At 32.7% G+C, this 20,394-nt stretch overlaps 4 protein-coding genes across 5 annotated transcripts; 1 reads left to right on the forward strand and 3 right to left on the reverse strand.

The window, feature by feature from the left end:
- Nucleotides 1-468: 468 nt before the first annotated feature.
- LOC114879878 lies at nt 469-3,446 on the reverse strand. Its single transcript, XM_029195241.2, has 6 exons — nt 2,842-3,446; nt 2,118-2,414; nt 1,910-2,021; nt 1,212-1,682; nt 938-1,123; nt 469-877 (listed from the first exon to the last, which is right to left on the reverse strand). The coding sequence occupies exons 1-6, from the start codon at nt 3,078-3,080 to the stop codon at nt 689-691; spliced, it is 1,494 nt and encodes a 497-aa protein (XP_029051074.2). The 5' UTR covers nt 3,081-3,446; the 3' UTR covers nt 469-688.
- A 610-nt stretch (nt 3,447-4,056) lies between these two features.
- On the forward strand, nt 4,057-16,397 carry LOC114879846 (sushi, von Willebrand factor type A, EGF and pentraxin domain-containing protein 1-like). The gene is made up of 32 exons (XM_029195181.2): nt 4,057-5,007; nt 5,180-5,467; nt 5,539-5,794; nt 5,957-6,154; nt 6,461-6,625; nt 7,536-7,718; nt 7,833-8,045; nt 8,231-8,431; nt 8,500-8,748; nt 8,897-9,145; nt 9,462-9,674; nt 9,763-9,857; nt 9,946-10,270; nt 10,342-10,554; nt 10,633-10,794; nt 10,942-11,238; nt 11,407-11,549; nt 11,621-11,720; nt 11,883-12,096; nt 12,162-12,319; nt 12,433-12,521; nt 12,815-12,924; nt 12,999-13,171; nt 13,346-13,560; nt 13,636-13,843; nt 14,099-14,272; nt 14,358-14,449; nt 14,512-14,648; nt 14,716-15,616; nt 15,688-15,841; nt 15,916-16,101; nt 16,160-16,397. The coding sequence occupies exons 1-32, from the start codon at nt 4,714-4,716 to the stop codon at nt 16,327-16,329; spliced, it is 6,825 nt and encodes a 2,274-aa protein (XP_029051014.2). The 5' UTR covers nt 4,057-4,713; the 3' UTR covers nt 16,330-16,397.
- On the reverse strand, nt 6,472-7,629 carry LOC114879917. The gene is made up of 4 exons (XM_029195329.2): nt 7,233-7,629; nt 7,032-7,152; nt 6,648-6,801; nt 6,472-6,559 (listed from the first exon to the last, which is right to left on the reverse strand). Exons 1-3 carry the CDS (start codon nt 7,361-7,363, stop codon nt 6,658-6,660), a joined length of 396 nt encoding a protein of 131 aa, XP_029051162.1. The 5' UTR covers nt 7,364-7,629; the 3' UTR covers nt 6,472-6,559; nt 6,648-6,657.
- Nucleotides 16,394-18,568, reverse strand: LOC114879900 (mesencephalic astrocyte-derived neurotrophic factor homolog). Of its 2 annotated transcripts, none has more exons than XM_029195296.2 (5): nt 18,381-18,568; nt 18,035-18,133; nt 17,837-17,961; nt 17,606-17,747; nt 16,394-17,530 (listed from the first exon to the last, which is right to left on the reverse strand). In XM_029195296.2, the coding sequence occupies exons 2-5, from the start codon at nt 18,117-18,119 to the stop codon at nt 17,355-17,357; spliced, it is 528 nt and encodes a 175-aa protein (XP_029051129.1). In that variant the 5' UTR covers nt 18,120-18,133; nt 18,381-18,568; the 3' UTR covers nt 16,394-17,354. The 2 variants fall into 2 exon arrangements, with proteins under 2 accessions (XP_029051129.1, XP_029051138.1); XM_029195305.2 differs by having other exon boundaries at nt 18,035-18,136.
- Between the last annotated feature and the right edge of the window lie 1,826 nt (nt 18,569-20,394).

The following is a 20,394-nucleotide window of genomic DNA, read 5'->3' on the forward strand; positions in this document are numbered from 1 at the left end:
CATCACCGCGTCGATCCCGCTTCACATACACCAGCTGCGAATGAACTGCGCCCTACAGAAAAAATGAGGAACTAAATTTGTGATCTGTTTTACCTTTTTGACGTCTTTCGCGAATGAATAATGAACGAAATCGTAGTTCTCGTTTTGTTCTATCCGACCCAAAGAATGTTAGTCTGGTACTATACCCATTTGGACATACGATTCGTAGAAATGTTTATATTACGTCGACAGACATCAATTTTAATATTTTATAACTTTTTGACGATTTGGTAATATAAACACCAGACTATCATTCTTTAGGGCCTCTTGAACACGTCTCCCAAATTTCTTTGCAATCTATTCAATATATTGATCCTTATATAAGGATGGCATAATTTGAGAACTCGTTTCTAGGGATTTTTCTAGGGACTGTCGGTAAAGTTTTCAACGCTTGCATCTTACTTCGAGATCAGTGGAAAAAAAAAGAAATACTATACTAATTTTTCTTTAATATATCCATAAAATCTAATAGTACATACATAAAGCTGTTCCTCAAATTTCAAGCAGCATATAAATAAAAATTTTTCATTTCTATTTTACAATTATATAAATGTTATAATTACTTGTGTAAATATGTATATATTATATGTATGTACAGTGTATGTACATTATTATCTCGGTAGAATACATTCTTCTGAACAAACATGATCTAAATAATATAGTAGATCCATGTCAATAGTCTACTGTAATGCTCCATTAATCTTTGCTGGGTGAAGTCATTCGCATCATCGTTATTCTCAATATTTGGATCCGTATTAATTGTATCAATTTCACTTGGTCTTACGATACTACTTTCACTAACGAAAGCATCATTAATATTACTCTCCGAACCATCTACCTAAAAACCATATTAATTTAAATGCAATTAATATTTAAAAAATGTTTTAGTTATCATTACCGTGGTATCGTCGTAGTCTAAAAATTCAGTGTTTTCATTTTTATCATTAACTTCTTCGCCGTTCTGAGTTCGCCAATAATCTGAAATTTCTCCATACAATCCTGGACTTTCGTTTATACTGTCCACGTATTCGGTTAATTTCTTATCCTCTAATGTTGTATTTAATTGAGATATTAGCATCTTATTCTTTTCAATGGCCAAAAGGAAAGGAGTTAGTAACATTAAAAATTTGTTTTGTAAATAAAGTAGAAATATTTATCACGTTTAATGTTACCTCTTCATCAGACACTGTATTCTTCACATTGAAATGATCATGATAATCTGGACTTCCTGTCTTCAGAACCAGATGCGTGTATTTTTTTAACATTTTACCTTCTTGATGCAAATGAGGAGCGTATAGTATAATACGTAAAGGCAAAGCTTTAGGTTCTTTATTCTGAGCATCCTCATTTGTAGAAGAATTATTATCTATATTCGTCTGATTATTTAATAAAATGTGATCTCCCGTTCCTATGTAACTTTCAGTCATCCCTGAGTTTGATATTGTACTCGATATCTGTATTTGTTCTTGTTCTTTTTTAATTTCAAGTGTTGTTCCAATTTCTATGTCTGTAGTTGAAATAGTACTTGAATTCGTACTAAAAGGAGTAATATTACTCGTACTTTGTTTATTATCAATTTTCTTTTTATTTTTTAAAAGATACTCTTCATAATCCATTGAATCGCGGTCTACAGACGATTGCACCTATTCGTTAAAAAAACAAGTCAATGTTTAATATTCTTCATTAAAGAATCTTTCAACTCATTAATTCCCATCATACGATATTGCGGTGGTGGTACACAGCGACCGATTAGCTTTTTTACTTATAACACTTTATAATATAACATTGCAAGTATTTATTATTTATGCGTACACGCGACTTTGGGTATTAATGAGTTAAAAATCAGTACAGATTGTGTATACATGCTTACATTGCAAGGACCACAGGGATCATCTTTGTACGTTGAAAGAATAGCCGCTTTAACATAAGGGAAGTATAATATGCTCCAGGGGACTATAACTTGATAAGTCAATCTTCCACAACTGTAATAATAATTATCTATAATCATCTAACTTTATGAATATTAAATACAAGTATTATAATGCTTTTATCGCTTTTCAAATTTAAAAAATGCTCACCGATCGATGATTACCACTTCATCCTTCAAGGCGCGAAAATTTTCCCAAATCCTTAACTTAAGATTATCTTGAATGAAGATAATATCATATTTACTCTTTGTGGAATCATCGAATACTCTCTGGTCAATATCAAACAAATATTCGGATTTCCATATATTCTTCGATATTTCCCTCCATGTTTTTATCTCGACACTGTTCTCCGTGTTCTCTTCCGGCAAACCCGATGGTGGTACCACGCAGAAGAATAAGATATTCGTGAACCCAGATTTGTCTAGTCTTCTCTTCAGTAATTTCAACCTTGAAGGGAATGACTTTAAAGTATTTCACCTCGAGAAATTTTCAAACATATAAATCAAAGATATGTAAAATGTAACGCTGGTAACACGCGTGTGAGTTTAACCCTTTCGCTTCAAACTCAAGTACAGTCGTGTGCTATTTAAGGTCCCTTTAGTTAAGAAAAAATGTAGGAGAAGGAATGGGGAAGACATTTCAAAAGGTTAAATTTTCATTAAAATATATAAAAATATGATAAACGATCTTAATTATTTTCCGGCGATTCCGACCAATTGCAATTTTTCCAATTTCTTTTTACACTAATTTCTCTCTAACTTCTCCAAAACTAGAAGTTGTTCGGACCAATGTTTAAAGAATTGTTCCGTTCTGAATAGCGTCGGAATATTAAGTAGAGTAACTGTGTGTGACGATCGTTGTTTCAGAGACTTACATGATTGTCTGTCTATAACTGTAGTACCAAGAGGGATCTAAAAATGCGATCACGTTCACGTATGCCAGCTGACCTTTCCACAGATTCGTGGCACGGCATTGCTCGACGTATCCACGATTCTCTCGGCTCTCCTCAAACTGACGGAAGTGACGAGAAGGAGTTTCCGGCGTACGCGGAGATCTCTGACCGATGCAACCGGCGACCGACAAGATAATCAGTATCCCATTGAAAATCGACATGATTCGTTTAGTTTTAACCGTGACCGAAACCGCGTCCCGTTTCTAACTAACAGATCGTTTTTAGAGAGGAGTTCCTCCCTCTAAAAATAGAGTCGATGCGTGCGATGGACGAAATAAAATACTGATTCCTAATGGGAACTGGCAAATTTCACGGATATCGATCGACGAATGAAAAAAAACTGTTTCCTTTTATTTTTTTATTTGAAGAGAGATAATACTGATGAAAATTCGGGAAACAAAAATACCGAGACACCGCGGACTAGTTTAAATCATCATCGTTTGAATCGATATACGCGTGTGGACTCTTTAGCAAGATTTTTCAGTGAGAAAAATCAATTTATATACGTCGTATTGATGCGATATGCATGCGGGTCACACGGAAACTGTAGCGTTTTTCTGACCTCGCATGCCGCTGCCGCGAACCACCGTTTCTCTTACACGTGACATAAACATGACACCCTTCCAACGTCAGGAAGTCTACTCTATCACATCGTAGACTTAAATTTTTATATTAGACTCATCGATTCTTAAGTAATTTTAAAAATTCTTATCGACTTTGTTAACCCTCCTGCACTGTTTAGGTACTGTTGATCCTAAATGGATATTCAATGTCCATTTTTTGGAATACTATAAAATTGAAGTGTTAATAAATAAAGAGCAAACAAATTTTATTTATTTTTCTTCCATCAAGGTTTCTGGAGCTACCCCTACCTGCAGATAATAATTCTACTCTTTTATTAATTACAAAAAGAAATTTGTTTAAATATTGAGAATCTGTAATTTAATTTTAAATGAAGTATTGTCTGATGTGTGTCAGCATCGTCTGTAAACGGGTTATAGTTTATCGCTCTTACGTAGTACATAGTAACTTTACGTTTTCTTAACGTCAATCTATTCGAGAATTATCGAGCTTCTTAATGATTAATTTTAAAGACAGATCGAAAATGAAAATAATATAAAATATGTTAAGTAGGTCAGTTACACCAATTATAAATATTCCATATTTTACTATTTTTGGAAAATGAAGAAAATTAAAGTTAATATTATCAAAGTCCTAACATGATTCAAACAATTTTTTTTATCCCCTTATTGGATAATTGTAGATGCTCCATTGATTCCACCCTCACATAGGTACACAATCATGACCTTTTTAATAACCATCAATTATTCTTTGATTCCTAGATTATAGACACGCATACGAGGAAGTGAAAGATGAAATTTCTAAATAAATCGAACATCCGTCGAGATGAGTCAATGAGAACGAACACGTGTGCACGGTATACGAGAACGAAACAGAGAGTCCCTTGTTCTCCACTTTTCAAAGCTCGAATACAACTTGAACACTCGTTTACACGATTCCTCGGTCGAACAAGTAACATCAGTTTGCTCCAAAGTATCGACAGTTGATCGTTCGATGCTCCACCGGAAATAAGTGGCTCGACGAGAGCTCCATTTATACACTCGCGTTGGTAGATCATTGACAGATTCGAAAAAGTTCATCGAGAGACACTCGAATGATATGTGCAAACGTAGACGAAAAGCGATCAGCAAAAAGATCATGACCAAATTCAAAGTATCATTCGCGTAGAAAGAGTGTAATTTATCAAATTTTTGAAGCATGTAAATTGCAAAGATGATCGGTTCGATCACGAGAAAATGCATATTGATCGGCCTGTTATCTCGTTTGTTGATTGCAATTGCATTCTTCGATGACTTTCCTCGATTTAATGAAGATTTTCATTTCGAAGTGGGTGCAGTTAATAACACAGCATCGTTGATTGTTAATTTTAAAGAAAAGAGACACGTGAATCAACATGAGTTTAATGAGAGCCTGGAGAACGTTCAAAGAACGTTTCAAAATAAAGCTAACACCTTGTCGCATCTTCTGAAAATTCATATTGATCATTTGAGGAATGAAACTGATCAGGTAATTAAGAATTTTTATGCTGCTTCATTTCTAATTTGTAATTCGTAAATATTGTCTATCAAATTATAAATGAAATGTAATATTTTATAACAGAAGAAGATAAAATATTTATTTCCTTCTTTTTCAAACTTTTCAAAGTGAAATATTTAATTTATTAAATAATTCTTGTCAGATTGAATTGGTATTCCTCGTCGATGCATCGGGGTCGGTAGGCCTGAAGAATTTCCAAAGTGAACTGAATTTCGTGAAAAACCTTTTATCCGATTTCTCGGTGGAACCATCGGTAACCAGAGTCGCGATCGTGACGTTTGGTGGCAGAAGAAACATCAGACGGAACGTCGATCAAATATCTCGTAGTAGTGGGATTGATAATAAGTGTTATTTATTGAACAAACAATTAAACAATATCACTTATACCGGTGGTGGAACGTACACGAAGGGTGCTCTTTTAGAAGCCTTTGTAAGCGTTTTTCTTTCAACAGATTAATATTAATTTTGAATATTTAAAAGAATGATCGAATAATTTATCAGAGGATTCTCGAGAAGGGTCGACCAAACGCTAGGAAAGCAGTGTTTCTAATAACAGATGGATTCAGCAATGGAGGTAATCCTCGTCCTGCATCAAACCTTCTGAAAAATGCAGGTGCAACGATCTTTACTTTTGGAATACGTACAGGAAATGTAGATGAGCTTCATGATATAGCTAGTTATCCCGGATATACGTACAGCTATTTTTTAGACAGTTTCACCGAATTCGAGGCTCTTTCTCGAAGAGCTTTACACCGTGGTGGGTATACGAATTTAGACACCTATTTTATATAGAAATTAGAACAAATCATAATTGATTAAGAATAAACTAGGTAATGAATTGTGGTGCAATCGTTAACCAGTGATAGATTAACTGAAACGCATTATCTATCATGAATTCCTCTCGTTTCCGCTGTTACAGATTTGAAAACGGGCAAATACGTGCCGGTGACGTATCCAGATAATTGCAATCTCTTGTGCAGAAATATCAGCGAAGTAGGAAACGAGCGGAATTGCTGCGATAATTCCGCGACCTGCGCCTGCGGGACCGCAACCGGTCATTACTCCTGCATCTGTCCCACTGGATATTTTGGTTCCGGTTTCAAAGATTCTTGTCAGCGTAAGTTTAACAAAAGAATTGTTCTTTTTATATATTTTCAAAATTCGATAAATGTTTCTGTCAATTTTTCCTTTATAATTATTAAAATCTATCTTTGTCATTTTATTAAACTGTTGGATAACAAATAAAACATAAAAATTCTGGTATGATTTAATTACATAAAAATATCACAAAATAGCGTTTACATTATATTAATTTAAAATGAATTAGGTGAACTAGATTAAAATGAAAGAAAACGACATAAATATTTATTATATTTAACGCTAGAAATTTTACTAAAGCAAAAAGATGTGTATTTTTTTTTAGCTTGTCCAAATGGTACATATGCTTCCGGTGAAATCTCTGGAGACTCAACTTCCATGTGTATACCATGCCCTGATGCGAATCATGTGACTATTAAGATACCTGCAACATCAGTGGAACATTGCGTTTGCGACTCTGGATTCACTACAGATGGACATAAATGTGAAGGTAATTTGTAAATTGTTCACACCTGCGTTTTATTACAAAATAAACCCTTTGCCAGCTGCGAGTAGAGGAATATTTCCAGTTAAGAGTACTACGTCTTTCAGAGGATCTGGATACTGCGGTATATAAGAACCGTATTTTTCTAGTTGAAACTTCGGTTTCGAAGCAAGCCAGCCATACTACAATAATTCGTACAAAAGAATTTTTAATATATTACTAATTTTAATTGTACTTTGCTATCCTAAGAATAGAAGGTTCTTATTTCTCTATACATGGGGTGTTAAACACCTCCCAGTAGGGAAATGGGGTTGATTTTACTATAATGTAGTAAATTTCTTATTATTATAATGTAGCAATGATAATTTAAAAAGTTTATAATATTTTAAATAATCAAATTTCTTTTGATTACTTCGCCACTTGTAGTAATAGGAGCTGGCAAACAGGTCTTTCCCTCCTCTCGTACGAATCCCTCTGTAGGAAGCACTGTTTGCTTTTCTTTCCACAGTTCTTCCAATTCTTTATTCAATTTTCTTTAAAATCATTCATCAATCAGTATTAAATATTTCTTCAAGAAATTATACAATTCAATTAATTTAATTGAAATACATACGCCTGTTCTTCCAATAACCATTCGTATCTCTGTAACCATTTTATTTGTGACCATCTTTCATTTTTCATCCTTTCAGTGAAATTTTTGGAAACGGATACGAAATCGCGAGCTTTGAAATCGCGTGCGTCCATTATTCCTTTAAAGAAATATTCTATAATAAGTTTAACAAAGAGTTCTTGTTAACGTTTCGACGAATGTAAAAATTTCTTCAACGTCCTGAAAATGGCTTTTATCGTTCATTTATCGTGAAGTTTAGAATTATTCAAGTAATTTTTCTTATTCTTTTCTTTTGATCGCTTGCAGTCATAACATGTCCAAAACTGAAGATACCTGAAAATGGATATTTAGTGAAAGCTAGTGCATGTAACAACGTTGTGCACGCAGCATGTGGCATAAGATGCAGAATCGGTTTCTACCTAATAGGTGATAGTATTCAACTCTGTGGAAAAGACGGTAGTTGGTCTGGCAATCAACCAAAATGTCTATGTAAGTCTATTCCAGTAATCAATGAATTACAAACAAAATTATTATAATAGAAAATTTGAGACTTGTTAATTTTATGGTTTGATACAATAGTTGTAACGTTAATTTTATTCATAGTAAAAACTTGTCCGGTGCTTCGTGTTCCTGCCCACGGTCGAATGCGTTGTCAAACTGAAGAAGATCAGCATCGAATCACAGATAATTCTACCGCGTATCCCATCGACACTCGTTGTCAATTCAAATGTGAGATTGGTTATCAACTTCGAGGGAGTAAAATTCGTAATTGTCTACCATTAGCGCAATGGGATGGATTGAAAGCTACTTGTAAAGGTATATCCATCATTTACCCCTTATCGTATGTAAAATTTATTACAATACAATATAAAACAGTACAAAATGTTCCTCTCCGATTTTTTCTCATTTCCTTTGGAACAGAGTTACATATAATCTAAAATCATCTAAATGACATACCCTAATCACCCTTTCAATAAAGATTCTTCGTTTAATATTCGCAGCAATCAAATGTGAACCATTGAAGCAAATAGCAAATGGTCAAATTTCTCCCAAAGCATGTTCTGGACCAGAAAAAGTACCATTCGGAACGAACTGCATGATTACGTGTAAAAAGGGTTTCGTGCTTGAAGGACCAAAAAGTAGAACATGCGGAGGACGTTCTGGTATCTGGACTCAACGTCGAACCGTCAATCGTTGTGCAGGTTGTATAATAATGTTTATTTATTAATGAAATTGAATTGTTTTAATCGATGGTTCTTCTCATCTTCAGATAAAACACCACCCTCGATAACGTGCCCCTCTGATATAATCACAGAGAATCTACCGGGAAAGAATTACGCATACGTTAATTGGACAGCTCCGACAGCTATCGATAACGTGGACGAGTCACCTACGTTATGGAGTAAACCGTACATTAATTTTCCATGGAAAGTGAAAATTGGTACACGTACAGTGGTGTACGTGTCGCAGGATTCATCTGGCAATAAAGCTAGATGCAAATTTAAAGTTAAAGTCCTTGGTAATTATTTTACCATTATTAATTACTTTATCATTTGTAAAAATATAAAAATGTGAGGATGAAGTCATATTTTCCAAGATTTCACAGCTACCTTTGTTTTAAAAAAAGTGAGAATTATAATTACACGCTTCTGTTGGAATAATTTTAGATAAGGAACCACCAATGATCGAGAATTGCATAAATCCTCCCATACTCTATACTGATAATGGAATTGGCGTATATAATGTAACATGGGATGAACCTGGTTTTTACGACAATTCGAAAAGCCCCGTGCAGGTGGAACAGAATTATCATCCCGGAGAAAATACATTTCCTATTGGATTAATAAAAGTAGTATACACCGCTATTGACATGTATGATAATAACGCGAGTTGTATACTGAACGTTACTATAAAAGGTACGAATTACAATAGACTCTTGATAACTTTCCGCGCATGGTATTGTAGGGAAAGAAATTTCTGGGAAATGGTTACTTAACAAATGTCCCCGTTGTAGAATTAATATATAATACTTCACTAGAAAAAAAAGCATAACGACACGTGATTAGTATTAGTAAAAGTACATGTGGAGGGTAATAGACCTCTGCGGAAAGTTAGCGAACGGCAAGTTATCAAGAGTCTACTATAATTGAATATCCCACAAGATATGGTAGCAAGGTTTCTTAAGAAGTGATTATTAAATTATAATATATCATTTATCTCTATGATTGATAGACATATGTGACGAAGTTCCGAAGGTATTAAACAGTTACTCAAGATGCTCTAACTTATCAAATGAAACGAATGAATGTGTAATAAATTGCGATGAAGGATTTGGATTTGCTACCGAGGATTCAAACCATCAGATTGTGGAAGATATATTGTTGTTAAAATGTAATACGAACAATTCGAGTTGGACCGAAGAAGATTACATACCTGATTGCTCAGGTGTTTTATTTTATTCGATTTATACAAAATAGTAATGGAAATTTTTGCTACACAAAAATCAAATTTCCTTCCTTTTTTTGTTACACAGAATCGAATGTTCCTAAAACAGTGTCTCAAGAAGGAAGCATCGTGTTAGAAGGAAATGTTTCAGTCGTATGCGATAATCAAACAACGCTTCGCGAAGTAAATTCATTTTTATCTTATTGTTAAATTATAGTAAAAATTCTTTAGTCTTTTCTTTACAAAATTTTCTATTATTATCTTATTTTAGTTGAGCCAATATATTACCGCCGATTTAAGATCAACATTGCTCGACATTTGCGGAAATGACATCGAATGCAATCTCATTACTTTCGATCCTGAATGTGAAGAGAATCTTTCTGCAGGAGGGAACGTTTATTCTAACTTGACAAGAAGACGAAGAGAATTGAATTATTATGACATTTCTAGTACTGAGTTACACGAAATTGATACAATGATAATGAACGGTGTCAATAATAAGGAGAAACGAAATGCTAAATTAAAGGATAATAATAAAAATAAAGCAAAAATGAAGAAAAAAAAGGAGAAAATTGAAATAAAGTTCAAATTTTTAGGTAAAATCTTCTAGATAAAAATTACTTAATTACTTATTCGTATGATATTAATAAATAATTATTTAACGTAGGAAAAATAATAGAAGAAAATTTTGAAAATCCGCGTGAAGGAGTACAAAAGTTGAGACAGAAGATCGAATCATTGTCTCAATCTGGAAAATTGAATTTGTTAAACAATAAAACGAATGAAGAAATTGCAAGACTTGCATTGAATTTGCATCTCGTTTTCAAGAATTTCCAGGAGCTTTGCGAACCAGGAACCGTCTTAAAAAAGCATACTTGTGGTGAATACAATAAATTATAATATTCATTTGATATCATAATTCATTGAAATTTTATGGCAAATCTTATTTCAAATTTAGTGAAATGTCCTTTGGGTACCTTCTTCGATTCATCGACTAAACGTTGTCAACCGTGTCCTTTCGGTGAATATCAGGACACAACTGGATCCTTAAAATGTAAACGCTGTCCAGAACACACTTTTACAAGAAAGATTCGTTCAAAATCTTTACGAGATTGTATACGTAAGTATTTCAATAAATCCATAATAAATTAATTACTACTCCAAGAATTTGGATACTTTATAATTTAATTTTTTGATTTATAATATTTTTACATATTTTATTAAGAAATGAATACCACAAATTTCATATAGATTTCATTTTCTCCAGGTATTTGTAGACCAGGATACTATTCACGAAGAAGACGTTACTATGATACAGGTTTCGCTTTAGAGCCTTGTCTAATGTGCGACATAGGATTCTATCAATCCGAATATGGGCAAACTCATTGCCTTCCATGTCCGCCTAATACAACTACAGAAAATCGTGGAACTAAATATTTCAATGATTGTCTGCCATTCTATAAAATTGAAAGTGGTATCTGTGAAACAGAATCTTGCTTGAACGGTGGACAATGTACGCAAGAAGAGGATAGTTTCAGTTGTGAATGTCTGAACTATTATATTGGTACGAGTTGAACATTCTCAATTAAAGTAGATATTATTAATTTATAATAATTGTAATACTTATAGAGGTAATAGAGTTACCTATACATAGGCCCAATTATAATAACTGAACCAAAATAATAATTAATAATTAATTGATATCAATTGATATTACATTTGTATTACATAGGTTCAAAATGTGAAACATTTCGAAATCCATGCGATTCTTCGCCCTGTTTAAACGAAGGAACATGCAATGTGCAAAATTTTGGAAATGGTACAATTTGCTATAATTGTGATTGTACAAATGGATATTCAGGAAGTAATTGCGAGGTAAAATCATCTTTTCTTTTCATCGAAATCAAAATCGTAAATATATTAATGAAGAATGCAATTCTTTATAGTTATACATCGATGAGTGTGTTGTTAATCCTTGTTTAAACAACGGTACATGTGTGAGCACTGAAAATGATTACACTTGCGAATGCAAACACGGTTTTGAAGGTACGTATTCAAATTATTTAATAAATATTATGAATAATGGAATGATTGCAAATATTTCTGCAAATACATATTTTCTTATCTCTTTTCGTATCGCGTGAGTCTAATGAAAAATTTTAGTCTAATAAAGAATTTATGATTGTATTAAAAGAATATATTATTTAGGAGAATTTTGTGAAATTGCTATGAACCATTGTGATCCTTCGCCTTGCATGGAAGGATCCACTTGCAAAAATATTAACGAAACTTGGCAGTGTTTTTGCAAACCCGGCTTTTTTGGTCGTTATTGCAATTTGCTACCCTGTGATTGGTTGCCATGTAACGAAAATTCGTACTGTATTAATATAGAAGAACGAAACGCAACAGGAATGAGTTACAGGTGAATGTACTTTTATGGAAGGCAGTATATTATTCATGATAAAATAATTATTTACTGTTTATCAGGTGTGAATGTATCGATGGATATATTGGAGAAAATTGCACGATAAGAATTGATCATTGTAAAAATGATCCATGTTTGAATAATGGAAAATGTGTTAATGGTGTCTCCAATTATACCTGCGTATGTTCTGTTCCATTTACAGGACGCCATTGTGAAACTGGAAAGTATAGTCTTGATAACTATCCTTTTATTTTATTCCTTATGGAAATCAGATTTTGATTATTAGTTTTATTGTTTATTATTGCTATTGGAATATTTACTATTCATTTACAGAATTGTCATCCGATTATGTTATACAGTTTATTAAATCTGGAACGACGGATTATGTTAGTATGAAAGGACCAGTGACGAATCTCTCAGAGGTATTTGAAAAATATTGCCACTATGATAAAGCTTTAAATTTATTATTTTAATAAGTAGATTGAAAATAATTATGCAAGTGCATATTTTTAGAAAATAGTTCTCTTTCTTTTACTCGACTTTGAGTATTTTATAAATATCAAAAATATTAGAAAAATCGAATAGAAATATTAGAAAAATATTAGAAATAAAATAAAAGAAATAAGACTTGAAGAGAAATTCATGTTACTATCAATTCTTTTCAGTATATAAATTATTTTCCATATATTCTACATTATTTAATTATAAATTTTAGTTAACAACATGCTTATGGCTTCAATCAAAGGATACATTTAACTACGGTACAGTGTTATCCTATGCAACAAGTTATTACGATAACGCGTTTACTTTAACCGACTATAATGGGTAATGTTCCTTACTAAAAAAAAAATGGAAAATTTTTATAGATCAAAGAAAAACAACATGTCTTAATCTTGTAGGCTTGTAATATATATCAATGGTCAGAAAGTAGTGACTGATATTAAGGTAAACGATGGTCACTGGCATTTCATATGCATTACTTGGGAAAGTGAATATGGCTATTGGAATATATTCATTGATGGATTTTTAAGAGACAATGGAACTCATTTAGCAAAAGGAAGTGTAGTCCAAGGTACGATGCATTCCCCTTGTTTAACTTCAGAATTTCAATTTCATTTGTTAGAACAACAAATTTTTTCCTCCCTCCTTATTAATAATGACTTCTGTAATTTTTACACTTGAATATCTGAATATGTTACATTTGATTTGAAAGACTTAAAATTAATTACTTTGAAAATAAAAAAAGGTAGTGGAACCCTCGTGATTGGTCAAGAACAAGATCGTATGGGGGGTGGATTTTCGGAATTAGAATCCTTCCTTGGAAAATTAACTTTGCTGGATATTTGGAGCACAGTTTTAAAAACGACAGACGTGCGTCACTTGTTCAACACCTGCGACAAATACCATGGCAATGTAATCGCATGGTCACAGGTGCAAGAACACATACACGGTGATGTTGCGGTAATTAGACGTTTCTTAAATTGAATAAAAAGATAAAGATACGTGTAACTTTCATTTGGAATTTCATATTTTTAGATATTAGGCAGTCCATTTTGTCGTGGCTGTCCCTTACCCGTTGTGCCATTTAAGGGTAACATAAATGTCAGCCACGATGCTTTGGAAATTACTTATTATTGCGACAATGGTTACATGGTGCGATTTTATGGTAAAGAATACCGATCTTTGAGAGTTAAATGTCTTAAGCAAGGACAGTGGGAGGGATATTACACACCTGTTTGCACCAGTAAGACAAGAAACTTTATATTATTATGCTTAATTTAAAAAATTATTTTCTAATTATTTTCTAAGTATTTTAAAAGCTGATAATATTGTAACGTATACACTGCAAAAACCCCCGAACATACTTCTATCAGTGATCTCTTTTTTAATATCAAAAGGAATACAAAATTATAAGAATCCTGAAGGTGTAACATTTTACCATGTCGATTATTTTAATTGCTACAGCATTTAATGTAGGTATTTCTTATTTTCACTCGAGGAAGGAAATGTGGATTTCCGGGGTATTTTCCACGAGGTCGTATGCACGGTAGATCGTACTTATATGGGGATGAAATACGCTATTCGTGCTTAACTGGGTACGAGCTTCGAGGAAATCCACGTAGAATTTGTACCGCCGACGGAAGGTGGAGTGGATTACCTCCAATTTGCATAGGTAAAAATCCTACATTTAGGACAAGGATTTTAGAATTTTTTCGAAGATCAATCGTAATCACTTTCTAAATCATTTCTTTCGATAGGAAAAACGTGCAAGAATCTACTGGCTCCAGAAAACGGTGACATAGAATATGTGATAGAAGAATATGAAAGGGATGATCTCTCTATTCTACAGGTGCGATATTAATTATCATTTAAGAGATTAAAAACAAATACTTGAGAATTTTTCATTTATAGGTAGGGCAACAAATTGAATTCAAGTGTGATGATGGATTTCATTTAATTGGAGAAAAATTTCTGACGTGCCAGGAGTCTGGAGTATGGGACCATGATAGACCAATCTGTGTGGCTAACGGATGTCCATCTCCAAAAGAGTAATCGATACAGATTATTTAACAAAATATAATTTTATATCAATAACATACTTAAATATTTATACAGGATCCAACATGGCTATATGATCACTGAAAACTCGAACAATCTGCAAGAACCATCCACCAGAAATTTCATATTACAAAATACAAATAACACTTTCGAGAGGAATTATCATTTTGACGAAGTTATTGAATATAATTGTCAATTGGGATACAAGTTTCGGGGTAATTATAATTTATCGACCGAATTTAAGCTTCGATGTGCCGAGAATGGTACCTGGATTGGATTCGTTCCTGATTGTGTTCCTCTGAAATGTCCTTGGCCCAGCATCATAAATAATGCCAGAATATTTTTGAGAACTCAAAACGACACCATTGAGCTTTTCAAGAGAAGACCAACTAATGTTACAAACCTTGAAATCATATCGGAAGAAAGCGAGGATAGCTTTGAAGAGGATAGAATTTTAGAAGAGCAATTTATTAATGGATCAGAAATTCTAATAAAATGCGACATGGGATATAAATTGATTGATAGTGATATTAGAATTTGTATGGATAATGCAGAATGGTCATCAGGTTCTTCATCTTGTGAACCTCAAGAGTGTCCTCTGTTAAACCATCCAGTTTTTGGACTCTTTTATAAAGGGCTGAATTTAGATAATCATACAGATATTTTGAGGAATGATCAGAACATGAAGTGGACTGACAGAGATTATTACAGTGGGTCATATGGAAACATTGAATTTTTCGTAGAGGGCGATACTTATATGAAAAGAATAATTCTTAGCTGTAGAAACAATATAGAAATTAAACTGAATGATGAATCTGTTTCTAACTTAACATGGTCTTGTAACGAGTATGGTGAATGGACAATAATTAATTCAATGTTAAATACTACTACAATTGAAAATTTATTGAAGAACAAACTGAATAATATTTGCCAAGAGCTTATGTGTGCTTCAGTAACAGTAAGTAATATAGAATTATCCTTTGAATTAAAAATGTTCATGTAAGAAACTAAATTTGAATTTACTATTAGATTCCAGAATATGGATACATTGTTAATAATAATTATTCGAGAATAATTAATAGCACTGTTACATTCAAATGTCGTCAGGGTTACATTATTGAAGGCAATGAAATGTCTGTTTGTTTGCCAAATGTTACTTGGTCTACTATTCCCTCATGTAAACGTAAGATAGTCGTTTATAAGAAATATATGCATATTAACATGTCATCGAAAATTAACGTGGATTATGTATTTTAGCCGTATTATGTGGGAAACCACCTAAACTTACAAATGCAGTGTTAAAGGATACTGTGGAAACAGCAAATTTTACATTTGGTGATACAATCACTTATAAATGTTTGCCTGGATATTTAATGTTTGGCCAACCGAATATGAGATGTCTCGCAAATGGAAAATGGTCTAGGACATTTAGCAAATGTTCCAGTAAGTTATATAGTATGTAACATTGTACCATATCTTTTCTATCAATTCATTTTCACAGGACTTTCATGCAATAAACCGAAACTTCCAACCGGTGTTACTGTTCGTGGTCGTTCGTATTTGTATCAAGATCAATTAACTTACATATGTCCTGGTAGTAAGAAACAAGGGCTAATCACATGTCAAGCAAATGGGCAATGGAGTGATCCACCAATTTGTGACAAGATCTAATATGGGAGATTACTAATATAACTATATTTCTATTTGAGAATCTACAATAAATCATCATAGCAAATTTATCTGACAGATTTTTTTATTAAATGCCATAATTATTAAATCTTTGATGACTTCTTCATTTTACATTTGGTAAATATATTCTCACAAAATAATATCACTATACAAGAAATGGTGTTCTGTCAATAATGAGTTTCAATTGTATACTTAAAGACAATCTACACACTTATACGCGTATTATATTATAATTTCTGAATAAGGTATAAGTGGTTTTAAATCATTAACGAGTGTATAATACTGAGCATTTGTTGAGACTTCAGATTTTATCTAAATTAGTCGATAAAATCAAACTTTTTACGGATATAACAAGAAGTTGTATCATTATATGCAACTGATAAAAGATGTTGGGATACAGCAATATTTTTTTTTTAAGTAGTTAGTAATAGTGTTACTATTACTACTTTGTTAGTGTTACATATAATAAAAAGAAAAAAATAAATATATGTAACAATACATTATTAGTAATTTACCACATATACATCTGTTCATACTGAACATCACATTTTGGTATAAATAGGATTCATACATGTATAAACGCACTGTATCAGAATAGCTGGTGAAGAGCAATGGAAAATAAAATCGTGAAAGTAACATGTAGTATGAAAAATTTGACTGATTTATGTTTATCTAAAACTGGTATGATAAAAATGGAGCACCTTTTATGATACTTAACTTGCATTAACATGGCTACACTAAAAGGAGTTATTCCTCTCAAACAAATGTCATTACTTAATATCCCTAATTTATATCTAAGATATTGCTTAATAATACAATTTAAAGAAATATAATTTAATGTTACTTACTGAATTTAAGTATCTATGCTGACTTTCAAAAATCCAATTAAACAATTATATAAAATGATCTCTTAGAATGAATAAATTATATTTTCAGTTTCGTAAATAATAATATTAAAAAGCTTAGCCATATTAACCTAATAATTTATCTACATCACTGAACAGTTTTCAGAGTTCTGATTTTGAACTATGAGAATATTTAGGTTTCAATTCTTCAATTCGCTTAATAAAATCTGTCTTTTCTATACAACCTTCACATGTTTCATCCCACTCACTCAGGATTTTTTTTAAGTCACGTACTTTGAGTTTCTTCAGGTCTACAGTGTTAACATCAATTTGTTTTTCTGGAAAGAAATCATACTGTTATACTTTCAACTCCTCCCCCCAAAATACATACAAATAATAAAAAATAAATATACCAAATCTTAAGTCACATATTTGAGCATCCATCTTTTTCAGCTTTTCACATACTTTATTTGCAGGCATAGACCAAGATATGGGTTTACTCAATTCACCTAAAATACCTGTTGCAGATTCTTCTAAACCACCCAAATAATAGCACTACAAACAAAATAATTAAACATCATTAAAGATTAATACATGTATCACTATGATCCTTCAATATTTTTTTCATTATAATAGATCCTTACAAATCTGTTCTCCTTGGATTTAGTTCCTTTACAAAATTCTTTAAATGCTGCTTCTATTTTCTTTGTATTTTTCTTTACATCATCACTTAAGGTATTAACAAATTTCTCCACAGTTGAAATACATACTGTAATACCATCAAATTAATAAAACTCACAAAGATAAACAATAAACAATAAAAAAAAAATAAGAACATTTACCTTCACATTCATCATTTTTTAAAGCTGTAGTAACAGATATAATTCCAATAATTATTGAAAAAATTATCAACATTGATTTATTCATTTTGAATGTATAATCTGCTGAAAAACAATAATTTTTTTAGTTATGTCACATAATGTAACATAAAATATTAATAATTGCCCCAATTTGCAATTTTATATAAAATAGAAGTTAAAAGGTCATACCAAAAACATATTTTTAACAAAAGACACGATATTAACACCGAATTACATGTGTATTTTACATATTGTTCTTTAAAAAATGCTTACGTTTACTATGTTTACTAGGTTACAAAAAATAGCAATAGGAGTACGCTTTACATACCACTGTACCAATAATGTAATCAGGGAAAAAATATGTTGATTAACGTGTAACACAAATATATAGAATCCTTTATCTTATGCAGTTATTATTTTAATGAATTACTTGATGCAACTACATCAGTCTTATACACGCTTCGTTTTATACACGTTGGATTCTGTCAAAAACCCGGAATCCCAGCTGGCGCATTCCGATTGGTCCTAATATAGTATGACGCACGTTTAATATAAGTGTATTGTGATTGGTTAAAGATGAACTGGTGAAAAATTAAAAACAAAACTAGCAAAGGAAGTCATGGGAATATCATATTATCAAAGAACTCATTATATAACTGAGACTGAAGACTGTAAATCTACGTTCTGTAAGACAAACAGTAGGTCCTAACAATATATGTATACCGCAGTTCACCAGAGTCCATAACTGCGACGCGCAGGTTGGAAGATGGTGGGGGAACGCAGCGAGCTCTCTGCTAATCGCTTTCCACTTCGTTTGGGAGTATCGCCAATCAGGGCAAAGATGCGTACTAGAGATGCGCGAAGAATGAAAACTGGTCTTTTCGCAGTTAAGTTATGGACTCTGGTGAACTGCGGTATATGTACAGTATGACAGTATGCGTCATAGCCCGGATGCTCTATTACTGGTATGAAAGATAGTCACCGGTGTTTCGGGGTCCTTAATACCCCAATATGATACCAGGTCGGTACGCAGCGGGGTCCCTAATACCCCAGGATAATACCAGGTCCGTATGAAGAAGGCACAACCAGTATAATTTTTTTCCAGAGTTCATTTAATTTACTTTATCTATTTCTTTTGTTTATTAAATAAGCTCATTGAAAGGGAATAACATTTATAATTATATCCCTCTTCTGAGTCTCAGCCGAAGACCCTATTTATTTTACTTTTTCCAGTTATTTATATAATTTTATCCCTCATTATAGGCCAAGGCCATCTCACTATCCCTTACATCCCTGCATTCCTTCCATCCCAGCATTCCTTACGTTCCTGCAACCCTTAAATCCCTACATTCTTTTCATCCCTGCATTCCCTCCATCCCTTCATCCCTTAAATCTCTACATTTTTATCATCCCTACATTCTTTTCATCCCTACATTCTTTTCATACCTACATTTTTTCATCCCTACGTTCCTTTCATCCCTACATTCCTTACATCTCTGCATCCCTTATAATAAATATATTATAAAGACTGCTTCGAGTAAAGGTAAGTAAAGGTAAGTAAATTGTCGCGAACTTCTCGAAAAAATAGCGCCTAAGGCGCGTGAAGTGGATACAAGTTTTTCAAATAGTTATTTGAATAATTTTTCGGTCTTGTAATGGTTTTAACTGATTTCTAATAAAATAGAATCATATGGGTCCAAAATTGTGTCGTTTTAGTTGTCAGTACAAGGTGTAGCAAAAGAGGGAGTGGTAAAACAAGCATGATTATTATACCGATTGCGATCTCTGTATGTAGACCTGACTTCATCTAGAAGTGTTTGAGACGTTCTAAAGTTCTGACCCCTCGAAAACGAAGATATGTCCGATCTTTTCGTATCTGTAGTCACTGGTGTCCCAACCGTTAATTCCTAAAAATATTTCGTTTTACAATTTGAATGCATTAAAACTATTGCCTGATGAAGACTCCGTAATGAAGCCCTTAGTGACTGGGGAAGCCCAATGGTTCCTCTGTGGTTCAAAGAATGGTTGAATCGTGACTTAAGTACTTTCATGGAATAAAAATACTCATGAGTATTAAGTCGTAAACATTTAACTGATATTTGTCAGCATCTTTATGCAAAGCCATACCATGTCCACTGCATGATCAGCCCCGTTTGAACCATTCCGGGCTGGTAGCAACACGTGCAAAATGACATCTTTTTTGTACTAAAAATTAAATGATTTTGTTATTTATCAGCTTATATTTACTTTTACTTACACGTATTATCGTGCATGCTTATGACCAGATAAATTAACTAAAATTCAACGTTCACTGACGTTTTACCCAACTATTTTCATTCGTC

Source organism: Osmia bicornis, chromosome 4 (assembly GCF_907164935.1).
Source record: "Osmia bicornis bicornis chromosome 4, iOsmBic2.1, whole genome shotgun sequence".
Lineage (NCBI taxonomy): Eukaryota > Metazoa > Arthropoda > Insecta > Hymenoptera > Megachilidae > Osmia > Osmia bicornis.

Excerpts from the sequence above, each read along its gene's own strand:
- LOC114879900 (XM_029195296.2), bottom strand. The coding sequence starts at position 18,119 with ATGAATAAATCAATGTTGATAATTTTTTCAATAATTATTGGAATTATA. Across the intron at positions 17,962-18,034 it reads AAAAAATGATGAATGTGAAG|TATGTATTTCAACTGTGGAG; the intron begins GTAAATGTTCTT and ends ATGGTATTACAG. Across the intron at positions 17,748-17,836 it reads AATCCAAGGAGAACAGATTT|TGCTATTATTTGGGTGGTTT; the intron begins GTAAGGATCTAT and ends TTTTGTTTGTAG.
- LOC114879917 (XM_029195329.2), bottom strand. The coding sequence starts at position 7,363 with ATGGACGCACGCGATTTCAAAGCTCGCGATTTCGTATCCGTTTCCAAA. Across the intron at positions 7,153-7,232 it reads TGGTTATTGGAAGAACAGGC|AAAATTGAATAAAGAATTGG; the intron begins GTATGTATTTCA and ends ATGATTTTAAAG. Across the intron at positions 6,802-7,031 it reads CTATTACTACAAGTGGCGAA|TATGGCTGGCTTGCTTCGAA; the intron begins GTAATCAAAAGA and ends GAATTATTGTAG.
- LOC114879846 (XM_029195181.2), top strand. The coding sequence starts at position 4,714 with ATGATCGGTTCGATCACGAGAAAATGCATATTGATCGGCCTGTTATCT. Across the intron at positions 6,155-6,460 it reads TTTCAAAGATTCTTGTCAGC|CTTGTCCAAATGGTACATAT; the intron begins GTAAGTTTAACA and ends ATTTTTTTTTAG. Across the intron at positions 10,795-10,941 it reads ATCTTTACGAGATTGTATAC|GTATTTGTAGACCAGGATAC; the intron begins GTAAGTATTTCA and ends CATTTTCTCCAG.
- LOC114879878 (XM_029195241.2), bottom strand. The coding sequence starts at position 3,080 with ATGTCGATTTTCAATGGGATACTGATTATCTTGTCGGTCGCCGGTTGC. Across the intron at positions 1,683-1,909 it reads ATCCCTGTGGTCCTTGCAAT|GTGCAATCGTCTGTAGACCG; the intron begins GTAAGCATGTAT and ends TTTAACGAATAG. Across the intron at positions 878-937 it reads TAGACTACGACGATACCACG|GTAGATGGTTCGGAGAGTAA; the intron begins GTAATGATAACT and ends TATGGTTTTTAG.